The following is a 15,583-nucleotide window of genomic DNA, read 5'->3' on the forward strand; positions in this document are numbered from 1 at the left end:
CCAGTTTTGACATTTTGTAAGCCCGTTGCCGCCCACGCACGCACGCACCACTGAGTTGTTCTCATGGTCCGTGGTCTGGCACTTTGAATGGCGGGACTCAGACCAACATGGCTGGGCCAAGACCGTCTGTGACACCAGCTGTACATACCCCGTCAAGCCCGCCTCGCGAAATCAACGCAGAGCCAGTACCGAGTCACTCTCTGAGTCACGGATTTCAAAGGCCAGGATAGGTGTAAGCAGGGTCCTTATGTCATGAGAGCATTGCTAGTCATCCGATGGTGTTCACGCATTGTCTCTTTCAAATCGGGGTCTAGGTACACTTCCAGCTTGCACCCTTTTCCTAGAACACACAGCATGTCAATTGTTGTTTTGTTGGCATTAAGTCACAGACTTGCATCCAACACCTTTGGCAATGGGCTGACGCAAGTTATTAGTAAGTGAATGGCAAGAGACTCACTGAGGCCATGAATAGCTCTAAATGACTCAGTGCGGACTGGAGGGCCCCTATTGTTAGCTCCACAGTTCCAAGTACAGAACGCCTTGCTCAGCAGCTGTTGTGAATAAAAAGGGGCAGGCGGTGGTATTTGCCCCCACCATTGGAACAGCCTGTGTCTGCTGATGTACGTGACCTAGACGGATATGAACAAAGCGCATGGCGTTGACTATGACTGGTTCTTTCTTTATCTTCTAAATAGAACTGCTAGGAAATCATGTTCTAAACACAATAGAGGGAAAATGAGTACTGTAGCAAGCTACTGACAATGTCCTTTTCTATATTTGCCTTTTATCAGTCTAACCATAGTGCCTAAAGCTATATACTCTGAGCATTTATACCAGTGTTGTTTTTATTTTCTATTCAACTTATGTTGTGAGGGACAGCAAGATGTGAATGCTCTAAAGGGTAGAACAACCAAAAAGTTCAGACAGGAAAGAATGGCCACTAAATGAACACCAGGTGATCTCTTCATAAACCATTACTATGCACTAAATGTAAAATATTATAAAAACTATAACTACTATAAAAACTACTTAAACAACTACTTTACTAGCAAGAAAATATTACTTTTCATTAGGGGGAAGCCCCTAATGAAATTGCCCTAACAAAGACAATTACTTACCAATGGCATCTACCTGTGAACAATTAAAGCATAAAAAAGCATGGATTAGGGAAAGTCTGTCTGGAAATCCCTCTGAGCACAGTTTGATCATTAATCAGGAAGTGGAAGCTGCATCACACCCCTTCAAAATTCAGCACTCAAACAAGGAGACTTGTGATAGAAACCACAGAGTGGCCAACAATCACTTTGAAGGAGCTGCAGAGTTCAGAGGAGAGGAGTAATCGTGCTCCAGACAACCATATCAAAGATTCAGCAAAACACTGACCTGAATTCAAGGGTGGATACAAGCTACTATTTAAGAAGTTCCATCTTAAGGCATGTCTGGAGTCTTCCCAATAGCTTGACAGTGGAGACCAGATGAGACCAAGGTGCAGCTTTCTGGACCAAACTCAAAGCGCTATGTGTGGCAAGAACCTAAACCTGGCCATGCGTCAAGAGAAACTATGCCCTGTAGTTAAGTAAATTGACATCATGCTGTGACAGTTATTCTGACATATCATTGACTTTTTATGGATATAAACATGGTGTATCATGACCTAGACCAATGAATCAGGAAAAGTACATACAGAGATCGATATAAACAAAATCACACAGTAAATGAAAACTTAACATACAAATATTTTTTTGGTTTTATTTCCGCCTCTGCTTCTGAGACCTCCCCGGATTGAAAGAAGTTCATTTCAGAACGGTGCACAACAACAAAAGTAAGAACAAAGTTTACGCAAAAAACACCCAATATTTTCCTTACTCATTAAGCTCTTCCTCCATGTCATCAAATGTCTCTTCCCCATCGTTAGCTGTGGCTTCCTGATACTGCTGGTACTCAGACACCAGGTCGTTCATGTTGCTCTCGGCCTCTGTGAACTCCATCTCGTCCATGCCCTCCCCGGTGAACCAGTGCAGGAAGGCCTTCCGGCGGAACATGGCCGAGAACTGCTCTGAGATGCGCTTGAACAGCTCCTGGATGGCCGTGCTGTTGCCGATGAAGGTGGCGGCCATCTTGAGGCCGCGGGGCGCGATGTCACACACAGCCACCTTGACATTGTTGGGGATCCACTCCACGAAGTAGCTGCTGTTCTTGTTCTGGATGGCCAGCATCTGCTCGTCCACCTCCTTCATGGACATGGGCCCGCGGAATACGGTGGCCACCGTGAGGTAGCGGCCGTGGCGCGGGTCACATGCCGCCATCATGTTGCGGGCATCGAACATCTGCTGGGTGAGTTCGGGCACAGTCAGGGCCCGGTACTGCTGGCTTCCCCTGGCTGTGAGCGGCGCAAAGCCTGGCATGAAGAAGTGGAGGCGGGGGAAGGGCACCATGTTTACGGCCAGCTTGCGGAGGTCGGCGTTGAGCTGGCCGGGGAAGCGCAGCGACGTGGTCACCCCGCTCATGGTGGCCGACACCAGGTGGTTGAGATCCCCGTAGGTGGGCGTGGTCAATTTCAGGGTACGGAAGCAGATGTCGTAGAGCGCCTCGTTGTCGATGCAGTACGTCTCGTCCGTGTTCTCCACCAGCTGGTGCACGGACAGCGTGGCGTTGTACGGTTCCACCACCGTGTCGGACACTTTAGGCGAGGGCATGACACTGAACGTGTTCATGATGCGGTCGGGGTACTCTTCGCGGATCTTGCTGATGAGCAGGGTGCCCATACCGGAACCGGTGCCCCCTCCCAGGGAGTGGGTCAGCTGGAAGCCCTGCAGGCAGTCACAGTTCTCACACTCCTTCCTCACCACATCCAGGACTGAGTCCACCAGCTCTGCTCCTTCTGTGTAGTGGCCCTTGGCCCAGTTATTCCCCGCACCTGTTTGCCCTGCACAGGCAGCAAAAACAGAAGGGGAGGAAAGATGTCAGTGTAAGCCTACACCCCATCACGCCAGTAAGCCCAAATTCCACCCTCGGCTGAGTCAACCAATATGGGCTGATTGGGAGGTATTCATCATCCAGCCTAAGCCAAGAGAAACATTGGGTCAGCACCGGATGAGTGAGAGGATGTTCTACTGGCCAAGTCCTGGCTGGAACAGTCTGTGTAACGCGGAAGAATCAAGTTTTACGGAAGCATGATGTAAACTGTCAACCCAGTTGAAACTAATGTCCATTGGCATTTAGCCAAGAATGTAGTTTGAGTCTGGTATTTGGACAAGAAACTGTTCTGTCAAACAATTGTTTGTGTTCCTGTAGCTGCTAGAGAAAAAGTTAATGGCCAAAAGGTCATATATCCATCACCTGAAAAATTCTGCTGAGACTTCTACATTTGATTATCTAAGTGTTCATTAGGTCACCCAATGGAAGACTTCTACAAAGCAGATGAGTCTTTCATATTGGACAAACCAAGGACCTCCCTCCCTATTTCAATCTTTTATTTCATCTCAATGAATAGATCCACCTATGAAAAATACAGCTGGGACCTTAGTAGGATTTTTTTAACAGTGCCTTCAAAGGGCTACACAACAGAAGAGAATGGACTGTGAGGAAGTTGTCCAATTAAAAACGTTTTCTCAACAGCAGAGAGTTCTTTTTATACATGTCTATTGTGTGGCCTAATGAAATTGGAATAAGACAATGTATGAATGAATTTATTACACAATTGGATTAAACAATTGGATTTAAACCTGTAAATCACTTAACACAATGTTATTTAAGTGTGATAATCTTGTATAGTTTATAGTCACATCCTATCTTTAATGCCTACGAGACACAACAACTGATCGCCAATCTTTCTCAAGGGACTGGATCCCAATTAAATATCCACAAGATTTACTCAAATATTTTACAGTAAACAATAATTGTACAAGCTGCTGTCATATTCTGAAAGAACTTCCCTGTGGTTACCATTAAAGATGGTCATAAACATGTTTAAACATGCAATTACTACCCCACAACCAGTCGTGCTTTTTGAGTATGAGGGGGACATTACAAATCCGGGGTTTTGGTCAAACAAGTTGAAACACAAAAGTATTACGCTAGGTGTCAAAGTATCCTTTGGTTACACTTTATTTTGCAAGTCCCAAGTTATGATGATGTTCTAGGGATAGTAATACTATAAACAAACTAAGCTAATTGTTGCTAAGCAACTGCTTGTTAGGTTTAGAAAAAGGTTTAGGGTAGGGTTAGTATAAAAATCTCAGATAGTGAGGAGATAATCTGCTAGAGCAACTACGAGAAATATATTAGGACTCAATAAGGTTACCCATTCTTCTGCAATATATATAGACCGTTCCTGATATGCAGTGGTTAGTACCTATCAAAAGTGGTCCAAGGAAGGAAAAGCGGTGAACCAGCGACAGGGTCATGGGCGGCCAAAGCACATTGATGCACCTGGGGATTGAAGGCTGGCCCGTGGGGTCCGATCCAACTGACGAGCTACTGTAGCTCAAATTGCTGAAAAGGTTAATGCTGGTACTGATAGAAAGATGGCTGAACACAGTGCATCGCAGTTTGTTGCGTATGGGGCTGCATAGCCGCAGACCAGTCAGGGTGACCATGGTGACCCCTGTCCACCGCCGAAAGTGCCTACAACGGGCATGTGAGCATCAGAACTGGACCACGGAGCAATGGAAGAAGATGGCCTGGTCTGATGAATCACGGTTCCTTTCACATCACGTGGATGGCCGGGTGCGTGTGTCGCTTACCTTGGGTCCTGCCATTCATGTGGATGTTACTTTGACACGTATCACCTACCTAAGCATTGTTGCAGACCATGTGCACCCTTTCATGGCAACAGTATTCCCTGATGGCTTTGCCCTCTTTCAGCAGGATAATGCACCCTGCCACAAAGCAAAAATTGTTCAGGAATTGTTTGAGTAACACAACAACGAGTTCAAGGTTTTGACTTGGCCTCCAAATTCCCCAGATCTCAATCCAATCGATCATTTGTGGGATGTGCTGGACAAACAGGTCCGATCCATGGAGGCCCCACCTCGAAACTTGCAGGACTAGAAGGGTCTGCTGCTAACGGTGCCAGATACCACAGCACACCTCCATGCCTCTACGGGTCAGGGCTGTTTTGGTGGCAAAAGGGGGACCTACACAATATTAGGCAGGTGGTCTTAACGTTATGGCTGATTGGTATATATATACACACAGCTCTGAGACCACCTTTTTCTTTCCTTTCCAAATTAAGTTGAAAAGGAAAGTTTTGAGTGAGGAACAGAAACGTTCAAGTTGCAGTGTCTCTTAATTTTAACCCTTCTGTTGCTCACTCAAAACCTTCCTGTCAACTTTTTTGGAAAGGAAAGAAAAAGGTGCAGTTGTCTCATTTTGTTCCGGAGCTGTATTTGTGTGTGTGTGTATGTATCTTTTTATTTTATTTTTTTACTTTTCTTTAAAAGCCTGATCATACTCATGATGCAAGAAATGTTTGCCCAAAACATGCTTACCATTTGTTTTGTGTACTTTATTGAATTAATTCTTGGAATATCCATTATCAACCTGAAATATTTATCTCCACTATCACCGGAGGTCATCTTTAAGTAAGGGGCGTTAGAGTCCACTTACCGAAGATAAAGTTGTCGGGTCTAAATAGCTGTCCGAAGGCCCCTGACCGGACACTGTCCATTGTCCCAGGCTCCAGGTCCACAAGGACTGCTCGGGGAACATACTTGTGTGCTGAAAAGACCACCAGACACCAGTATGAATGCACAGTATTTTTTGCGCTAGGCTGTTTCACAAGCGATAATTTCAGGCAAGCTTTCCTTCACGCCTTAAATGAAACACATTTTTAGGCTTAACCAATTGCCAACAATCAGGTAACGATTCCATTTTCAATTAGGCCTGTTATCTCTCCTTAGGACTGGATGATTGTTAGAGGGATTAGCCAGCAACAGGCAATGACCAACAGACGGCTTGGTTCTTAATTCTTCTCCTTAATTTCATTGCGTCGACTTTGTCATTAAAGCCCTGACTCATCGCAGCAACTCCCAGTGGATCTCACTGTTATTGCTAAACTGCTTCAGGAACATTGATAGCTCCTCGACCTGAGATTGTGAAGCAAGAACCAATCGATTAAGCTCAGCTAGTTCTGCTTAAAACAAACAACTTGAAGGCTAAATGAGATGTTCATCCTTAATACGATGTTAGTCTTTCCCTCTATGTGGTGTGGGTGAATAGATGCTTCGGAAACAATCCATGCACCTCATGATGTATTAGAAATGGCTGTGGCAAATGGTTAGTGGCGATTTGGCAAAGCACCAACAGTTGTAGGAACCTGGGGGCCGCTCTTGACCTATGAAGACTGCTCAGTGCCTTTAAAGTTGGCCCCTGTATCATTTTGGAGTAATTGGGGGCAGAGGGGGAACTAGAAAGCGCAACTTAATTCAAACACATATCGACTCACAAGACGCTTCGTTGTAGTACACATTAATCCTGTCGATTTGGAGCGACGAGTCACCAACGTAGTTTCCCGCCGGATCGATGCCGTGTTCGTCGCTGATCACTTCCCAAAACTGTCCCAGGTTAGCAGAATTGAAGGGGAATTAGGAGGACAACAGCATCAAGTACAAACTCCAAAAAAGTTCAATTAATAATGGACGAAAGGTGCACTGGTCAGTCGCCACCTAGAAGACTGAAGTGTGCTCAGCTGTCGATATGGACAGAAGAATGTCATGCCACTCCCTGACAGCATGCTAGGGACCATTCTGCAGTGTATTACAGGCGAAACATGATCAGAATTAGGCAGTAGCAATTTACACTGTCAAATAACATTTGCCTATAACCTACTTTTAAAGTTGTAGGCTAATTGGAAGCTACTGTCCTATAACCACTTTGTAAGATTAGCACAAAAATGTATGCTGAGAAGTACATTTTTGTCAAACCACCATTATATCCTTGTCTTGATTTTCCCTAAGAAATGGCATCAAATGATCTTCTCAGTCTCAAAACCCCGATTATATAGCCTCAAGAAGTTAAACTATGTCTCCCCAACACAACTTACGATACGTTCATCAAACAGGCATTCAGTTCAAATAGTCTTTACTTGCCTTGGTGCCAATCTGATTCCCACATTGTCCGGCTTGTATGTGAACTATTTCTCTCATTCTGTGCGATTGTGTCTAGGCTGCAGTAGTGTGCATGCGGCCCTGGCTAAACTCAACTGGATTTAGCAGGAGCTAAATTCCTGTTCTTTCCTCTGCAGAATGTCCACGCCCAACAGGGTTGGACAACTGTGTGACACCCAAGCTGTGTAATAAAGCAGGTCACAGTTATCTTCCGTCCAGCCTTATGGTTTTCACAAGCTAGCTTGTTTCTTTACATAATGTAACCTTTAAATTAAATCGTGACTGAGACACATGTTCTGTTTTATATGGCACAATTTGTCTTTTTCAAGTAGGAGTTGGTCACATCCAAGTGTATAAACAAGTAGAAGATTTAAGACAGACACACAGTCAACTACTGTAGACCAGTTCCTGTCTATCAAACAGATTTTAAGCAATAATATAATGGAGTTGAATGAAGACTTATCAAATAAACATTCCTGTCACATTCCAGAAAGGTATGGATTTCACACTAACTTTTGGCTGCCTTTAGATACATGAACAGTTATGGATAAGGATTTGGCTTTGATGAAGGCTATGAAAAGGAAATATGTTATTGAAAATGGGGAAATGACCTATACAATGTCTGACCACCCATAGTATCACAGCTCAATAGATTTAAACAGCTTAAGGCAGACAAAGGAAATCACGACAGTCTGCAAAATCATTCCCTCTAGGCCCTTTGAAGCGTGTGCCCCAATGTCCATTCAAACTATTAAACAATAGCGTGAAGAGAATAAACCATCTACAGACAATGTTGACCTGCCACAAGTAATAAAACAAGCTACGTCTGGAATTTCACAATTCTTTATTTGAGAAAATAGTTTTTTTTATTCTAACTGCTTCAAATACATTTTTAAATGACATTACAGTCCCAGACAGTTGGGCTTTTAATGTGTCCTGGGTAATATATTAAAGGCATTTCTTTACTATATTCGAGACGGTCTGAGGTCACACCTCTCAGATTTTCTCTTAAGGTGCAGAGAGAGGATGGGAGAAATATAGGCAAGACTATTTCCCAGTAGATGGACATTCAACTGAAAGGGAATGGACCCATCCACTCAGACTAACCCCGACGGTTGACAAACAATGAGGACATGGTGTGTGAAATCTTTGAGGCAAACACAACTTCGCTCTTTTTCAAAAACTGACTTTAAAATCCTAAACCCTACATCGCCACTTTGTGGGCTGAATCTCAACCAGAAACTGTCCAAGCAAGTTGGAATTCATTCTTGATTTCATGTCTATAATTCACATACAAGCACAGCTGCTAAATTAAAAGTCATAACAAGGCCTGTGTGTGTCTCAAGAAGGGAAGCTTGGAATCTTGCCAATGTCTCAGTTTCATTAATACAGTTAACACCTGATGAATGTTAACAACCCCAAACAGGGCTAGTTGTCGTTGTCCTCCCCTACGCACTGGAATATGTAGGAAGAAACAGAAAGGAGTAGCTCTCCTGCCCCTTTCACCACATGCATCAGGCAACGAAGTACACATCTAAAGAAGAAGTGAGATACATGTAAAATTCCAAAAACATGAAATACACCTTCACTTCATGATTTCACAAGATTTGGTCAGAGAATGTAAACTTAAACAGATTAACCAGATTTTACTAAAGAATATCAACCATTTTGACCCTGCAATTTCAATGAATTTGCCATGCTGATTTTTAAATAGCCATCCCTCATTTATCCTTTTCATCAGTGTTATAGTAGAAGAGTACTCACGTCAACATATCCTTGGCCCTGGGGCATTTGAAATCGTATGAAAGTGTGTACATTTCATAAAGCGCTGCATTGACTGAGAGGCACCCAAAGAAATCCTTGGGGTTTAACTTGTACAGGTGAAAACTCAACTTGGCGACTCCATTTTCCTTTGCCTGCCTTGGGCAAACCTGTACAAGATTAACAAAAAACAATTGTCAGTGCAGGGTTAGAATCAAATCTTATTGTGAAAACCCAGCATCTTTCTGGGACTGAAGTTGGATGTGACAGTGTAGCCTTATAACACTAAAATAACACTGCAATATTCACCAATAAGGAACATCGCCCACACAAATCCAAAATTCCTGCCATAATGGCATTCAAAAATCCAAACCAAAAAATTATTCTAAAACAAATTATACAACGGCCAGCTCTCACTAGTACAACATAACGGCAGATATTTTAATCCGCTAATTTAGTATTATGGCATGTTGAAAGATGCCATGATCAACTACGACAGTATAAGTATTATGTATTCCCAGCACTTACTGGGAGCCACGTGTCTCCTTCCTGCAGCACCATGAGCCGAGTGTTGGACGGTAGGGACTGGAAGATGGCCTCAGAGTCCACCACGGTCCCATCGTCCTCCAGAACCAGGCTGAGGCACTGCCATGTCAGCAGGAAGGCACTTGCTGTCTGGGGAAGATCGGCATCATTGCAAACATTGTTCATCGTTACGATACGCCTGTTGAAATGTGCCCGTTTTTTTGCCCCCTGCAATGAAAACGGGGAGGGGATCGTGGATCTGCCTGTTGTTGGAACGCAAGTACGTCCGTCACAACCTCAGGCAACACTGGCCTAACAGACAAAACCCGGATGAATAATGGCCAAATCCCTGATCCCTTTGACCCTTATATTTGAAGGTGTCCCAAAACTGTAGGGGGGTGGAATTGGAGATTGAAGGGCCAAATTAAGTAGCTCCTTCAGGTGAGTATGCAACAATGCAGCCATCATAATAAAAGTGATATCCCATAAGGCAGTGGTTCCCAACTCCGGTCCTCGAGTACCCCCAACAGCACACTTTTGTTGTAGCCCTGGACAAGCACCCCCAATTCAACTCAATGAGAGCCTGATAATGAGTTGACAAGTTGAATCAGCTGTGCTTGGCTGGGGCTACAACGAAAATGTGTACTGTTTGGGATACTGGAGGACCGTAGTTGGGAACCAACGCCATAATGCACCATGTTATTTCAGAAACATTTGGCCGTATAGGCATCTAATAACATTACTAAGTGCATAGGTTGGTCTAATTAAGTCTATTTTCAGTGAAACAACAATTAGGGATTTGTTTAATTGATCCCCATCGACACTTTCCTCAAGGAAGCCATTTGCCCCAGGGACCTGTGAAGTCCACCACGATGAACTCTGCGGTTTTGAATTTTGTTAAAGACTTACACCTCCACTGAATGACAGATCGGCTGCATCTTGGGCCAAAGGTCGAACAAAGCAGTTTTTCATATTAGCATCAACAAAATGGTTGCTACTGACCAATAGCACATTCATGTGATCATATAGTGGCACATAAATTTGTGAAAGCTTACAACCCAGCTCTAGGTGTTCACTAGTCTGTGACTGGTCCACTGACACTGCACTAGTTAGCATAGAATGCAGCCAAAGAGCTTAAACACAGACCACCCAGGGGCAAGCTGGAGGCCGCTGGCCAAAGAATGCATGATGAGTACATGGACAGAGCGTGGGACAGATGAAGAGTGACTGTCTATAGCCAGGCCCTGAAGGGGATGGGTCTCACAGAAAAACAGTCCTACAATGCCCCCTGGAGGGGGAATTCTGCAACTGCCACCACTGAATAAGTGTGGAATATCGGATAAATAATTTTGCCCCCTGAACGTCAGTTGTGGTTCAAGCCGCCCTGATATAACCACCTTGAGGTTTCCATATGGAGGGCATGTCGGAATGGGGCCAGAGTGGGCCCCGACGCGGCCAGGACCTGAAGCGGGCCAGGTGATCTAAGCCCCACTGTTGTGTTGGTTCTTCCAAAAAGAGGCAGTCTTTGCTCCACAGACTGAGGCCATGAGTGCCCTATCCACAGGGGCAACAGCAGAAGCTAAGGCCCAGTGGGGGATCCGGAGCTAAGCGGGGTCGTGCCTCTTGTAGGTTTTACATTGTGAAGAACCGTAGTCCGGAGGGCATTGAAAATAAATTGTCCTCAATTCCTTTTCCGACAATACAGTCTTGGGTGAAAAGGCAACTACTACTAGTAACATCTCCAGTGGAAACAGAAAAATTGGCTACCTGAACTTTTCTCCCGTCACAAAAAGCAGTAGCCAGTTGAAACAATATTGCAATAGGCATATGAGGGGACAAGGAGAGCTAATGTCAGGCAGAGGACAATGCTAACAGGGCCTGTCCTGAACCAATTAGCAAATCTGATTCATAGAGGATATTCTTTGTATTTATCAGGATTTTTTTTTTTAAAGTGGTTATGTCAAAATACACAGATATGAGCAGTGCCATGAAGAAAATGGAGGAAGCGCACTAGTATGTTTGATATGCCTCCCAAACAATTACTGTTGATCTAATCCAAAAACAGTCCAATACAAATATCAGTTTGAGTCACATGAGTAGTTTGAAAGCTTGTTACATTGCCAACAGTACTAAGCTAAGTTCAAACGTACCACGTTAGACATTTACAAGGCAAATCAGAGACATTCCATGATTTTCCAAACAACCCTGGGTATACTGCCATGTCATTTTGCAACGGTACATCAGGGATCATAAATGCTGACATTTTATGGCCTGTGTTTTGGGATTTGTATGTGTGAAGTCCCCCGCACCGAAAATATCTTTTGTCTGAACTCTGACATCATCAATAGCATGTTAATGTTCTGCCCTCGAGTTTGTATTTTGATTCCAAATCTGCCATTTCAATCTGTGTTGAACCTAAAGAAGCTACCATCTCCCAAAATATTCAAATGAACAGTTGAAAATTCACTTGTCCATGGTCCTTTTAATTTCTGATGAATAACTAACATTGAACATCAGCTGTGACTTTGTAGAACTGCGCATATAAGAGAAACATCAACATCCTGTTTAGAAAATGGATGAATAGTACTGAAGAGATCCACATATAAGAGCCACTTGTCTTCCTCAATCAATTTCTCCATGAACCTTCCACAAAATTGTGACCTGCTGAACAAAGGTGGAGGTCTTTACCCGGTGCAGAAGGTCATCCAGGGAGGTGACCACGACCTCTCTCCTCAGATTTCGACTCTTGGTGCATATCTCAAAGGAACGGGGCTGGGGCTGTGGCAAGATACGGCGGGAGATCGTTCTTTGGATAGTTGCTACTGACCTGTCAGAATAACAGCACAAAAGACAAAATAACCATGGGTTCAGCTTGGGGTCACATTCATAGCAATAAAGTTGGAGACAGTGTCTCCCCAGTTGTACATTGTTCATTTCCAGTTATGTAGATTATCTGGGTGGTTGGATACTACTGCCTGGTCATCCTATTTAGAAACAAAGCTCATGTTTTGGAAGTTCTTCAACTCTAGACCTCCTTGTTTTAACATCTGGGAAAAGTTTTTCCCAAGTTATGTGTTGGCCTTTCGGATTGGAGTGAAATTTAAAGAAATATAATTAATAGAACTAATGTCCATTATATTTACATGCAGCCATAGCTATACAAAAAGCCAAATTCCAAATTACATAAACATGCATTACAAGTACACGAAATGTACAGCCCGAGGGATGTCGCTCTAACACAATACAATCTGTAAATTATTTAGATTAAACCCAGTGTCAAACAATTTCATGTTGTGAGTAAATTTAAAATACTACAAGTGAGCTGTTAAAATGTGATTCATGACCTATCAACATTTAAGTAAAAATCGTGCAATGAGAAAAACGTTTTAAATCTACATTTGGTGAGATTTAATGTGAACGCTGTGAACGTCCCGAATCGGGTCCTCTCCGACGCGACACCGGTATGTCCAGCAAACCTGCACAAGGCACTTCTTAATTACGAATGCATCACAGGTGCGTCTTCAGATCATTTCGAATAGTTCTACAAAATTGTAAAATTGTTTCTGGTTTAAAGTAAGTCAATGAATGACGTTTAGCAAATAGACAACCTTGCGAAATAAAAATAATTTGCAGATTACACCTGACCTTACCTCACAAAAGAGACTGGAAGGAGATTTTTTGCGTATTCCACGCTTGAGTTAATAAACAACGTAGCCATTTTAAATTTAGGTGCAGTCTCTTGATGGAATAATATCCAAATTCAAGTGGATTCGACCAGAAATAATAGTTAATGCGATTTCCCCCGTCAATTGCAATAAGAATAACGGTCAAGTGGCCCAGACAAAAGAATTAGGCCAACTGAGTTTTTCGACCGAAATATTTGGTAACTTTATTACGTTGTCCCTCACGCGATTGGTTGTTTACGAGTTCGGTCGTTACTTCACCTTATCCGGAGAGTTGACTAACCCAGTGTTTTTTAACCCTGCTCCTGGATACACCCTGCATGTTTTAGATCTCTCCCTGCTCTATCACACGTGATTGAAATGATCAGCTTATCAAGTCATTGATGACATCAGGTATGGGAGGAAAGAGGTTGAAAAACACTGGATTAATCTACGTGTTTGTTCTGACCGGTTTTAAGGGACCAGTGTCCCTGAACAGAATATGCATAGGCCAATTGCTGTAAATATTGCGTTTAAAAAAAAAAAACAAGTGGTTGCTTTTGATTTTGTTTTCTATACATCTACCATGTTGATTGCTTGAAAAGTCCAACATTATATGTGCCATGCTGTGTTGTGTTGACAACATGACCTCTTGTTCAAATTGAGAAGAGCGCTCCTCCCTCCCGTTATTCGGCCGATGACTCCACGGGCCGTAGCTACCTTAATAGAACTCCCTCCTTAATATTTCAACAAATGCTCATTTACAATGTGATTGAATGCTTTTTGTGGCAAATGTTGTGTTTTTAGAGTCCCAATAACATCTGTGACGCTAACCTGTGTACACACTTCGCAGTTGTGTTCTGTGTCACTGATTAGACTTTTTCAATGAACTGTGAAATAATATTCACAACAGGCTGACTGACAGTGGGCAGATGATTTCTAATTCCAACACTTATAATGTCCGTGTACACTATTCATGATTGTGTTAGTGTGACTAAGTAGACCGATATCCTATTTAATTGATTTACGACACAATACATGTTCTGTGCAATATAATATAAGTAGTCCTATGTCCTACTGTAATTTTGAAATCTGCATGTAGATAAAAGTCCACACATTTGTACTTTCTGTGGAGTTTATACAACATTGTGTTATTTAGTAGTTTTTAATGATTTTATATCCAATGGCATTACTTCCAATTTGGCTCTAAAGGTGAAATGAAATTATTGAGGTTTATCATCATTGAGGCTAGTTTCAAACAGGTCTGGATTTAGATACTCGTTTAATCCATCTAGAGGCTAGCTAGTTAAATAATCACAGATGCAAATGGAGCCAGATAAGTCACCAGATGTATAAATCTGAAGCATGCAATCGTCATTTCCTCTTTCCACTAGTAGAGGAAACCTATGGAGCGAGGTAGAACTATATATTAGCGTCATGCTGGCAACATTAGAGATTCCGTAGCAACAATAAGACTTCCGGTTTTCGGATTTTGCCTTCAAAATAAAAGTCCCCGGTAAAACGCGATTTGAATAATATTAAATGTATCGATTTTGACACTTTGCTTAGTGTATATTGTAAAAATTTATTCTAGGAAATGTTCAGGAGAGTGGGTAGAATAATTATATGCAACGAAATCAAGGGGCACTGTGTATTTGCAATTGTTGCTGGCATTTTACTCCACCCATCCTAGATCCTATTGGCCACAATGTAACTCAAAGGATATGAAATATATATTGGCCTATAAAAAAAAAATGTTCTATATGCCGCGGTGAATGTATTGTAGGAAATGTCAAGAAAGGTGGATAGAGTAATTGTATGCAAAGAAATCAAGGGGCACTGTGTATTTGCAGTTGCTGGTGTTTTACTCCGCCCACCCCATTGGCCATAATGTAACTCAATGCATATGAAATATATATTGGCCTATAAAAAAAACTGTTCTATACGCCGCAGTGAATGTATTGTAGGAAATGTCAAGGAAGGTGGATAGAGTAATTATATGCAAATTGAGTTGAGCATTGAGTTACATTATGGCCAATGGGGTGGGCGGAGTAAAACACCAGCAACAATTGCAAATACACAGTGCCCCTTGATTTCTTTTGCATATAATTACTCTATCCACTTTCCTGAACATTTCCTACAATACATTCACTGCGGCGTATAGAATAGTTTTTTCTGTATGAGTCAATATGTATTTCATATCCATTAAGTTACATTGTGGAAAAAGAGGGTGTGGAAATATTGTGTCGCTAGATGTAGCACACTGTTCCCCATGATTAGACAGGTTTGTCTTACTCTACACATTCTCCTGGACATTTCCTACACTGCTTTCTCTGTGGAATATTCAATAGTTTATGAGCTATGAGGCAATATGTATTCCATATTCTGTCATTGGCATTGTCTGAATTTTACCCTTGGAACATGTTTTAACACACACTTTTTATCGAAATTACTCTTAAATATGATCATATTTGAATTGTTGTCAATGTTTTGAGAGGTACATGTTCTCAAACAATTAATAAACTA

At 42.5% G+C, this 15,583-nt stretch overlaps 2 protein-coding genes across 2 annotated transcripts; both read right to left on the minus strand.

The window, feature by feature from the left end:
* Positions 1 to 1,721: 1,721 nt before the first annotated feature.
* tubb6 (tubulin, beta 6 class V) lies at positions 1,722 to 7,386 on the minus strand. Its single transcript, XM_010900923.4, has 4 exons — positions 7,092 to 7,386; positions 6,449 to 6,557; positions 5,611 to 5,721; positions 1,722 to 2,926 (listed from the first exon to the last, which is right to left on the minus strand). The coding sequence occupies exons 1-4, from the start codon at positions 7,146 to 7,148 to the stop codon at positions 1,863 to 1,865; spliced, it is 1,341 nt and encodes a 446-aa protein (XP_010899225.1). The 5' UTR covers positions 7,149 to 7,386; the 3' UTR covers positions 1,722 to 1,862.
* Positions 7,387 to 7,936: 550 nt separating this feature from the next.
* Positions 7,937 to 13,290, minus strand: cidea (cell death inducing DFFA like effector a). The gene is made up of 5 exons (XM_010900922.3): positions 13,046 to 13,290; positions 12,084 to 12,222; positions 9,399 to 9,545; positions 8,874 to 9,040; positions 7,937 to 8,643 (listed from the first exon to the last, which is right to left on the minus strand). The coding sequence occupies exons 1-5, from the start codon at positions 13,111 to 13,113 to the stop codon at positions 8,538 to 8,540; spliced, it is 627 nt and encodes a 208-aa protein (XP_010899224.1). The 5' UTR covers positions 13,114 to 13,290; the 3' UTR covers positions 7,937 to 8,537.
* Positions 13,291 to 15,583: the final 2,293 nt, after the last annotated feature.

The sequence above is a fragment of the Esox lucius genome, chromosome 21 (assembly GCF_011004845.1).
Source record: "Esox lucius isolate fEsoLuc1 chromosome 21, fEsoLuc1.pri, whole genome shotgun sequence".
Lineage (NCBI taxonomy): Eukaryota > Metazoa > Chordata > Actinopteri > Esociformes > Esocidae > Esox > Esox lucius.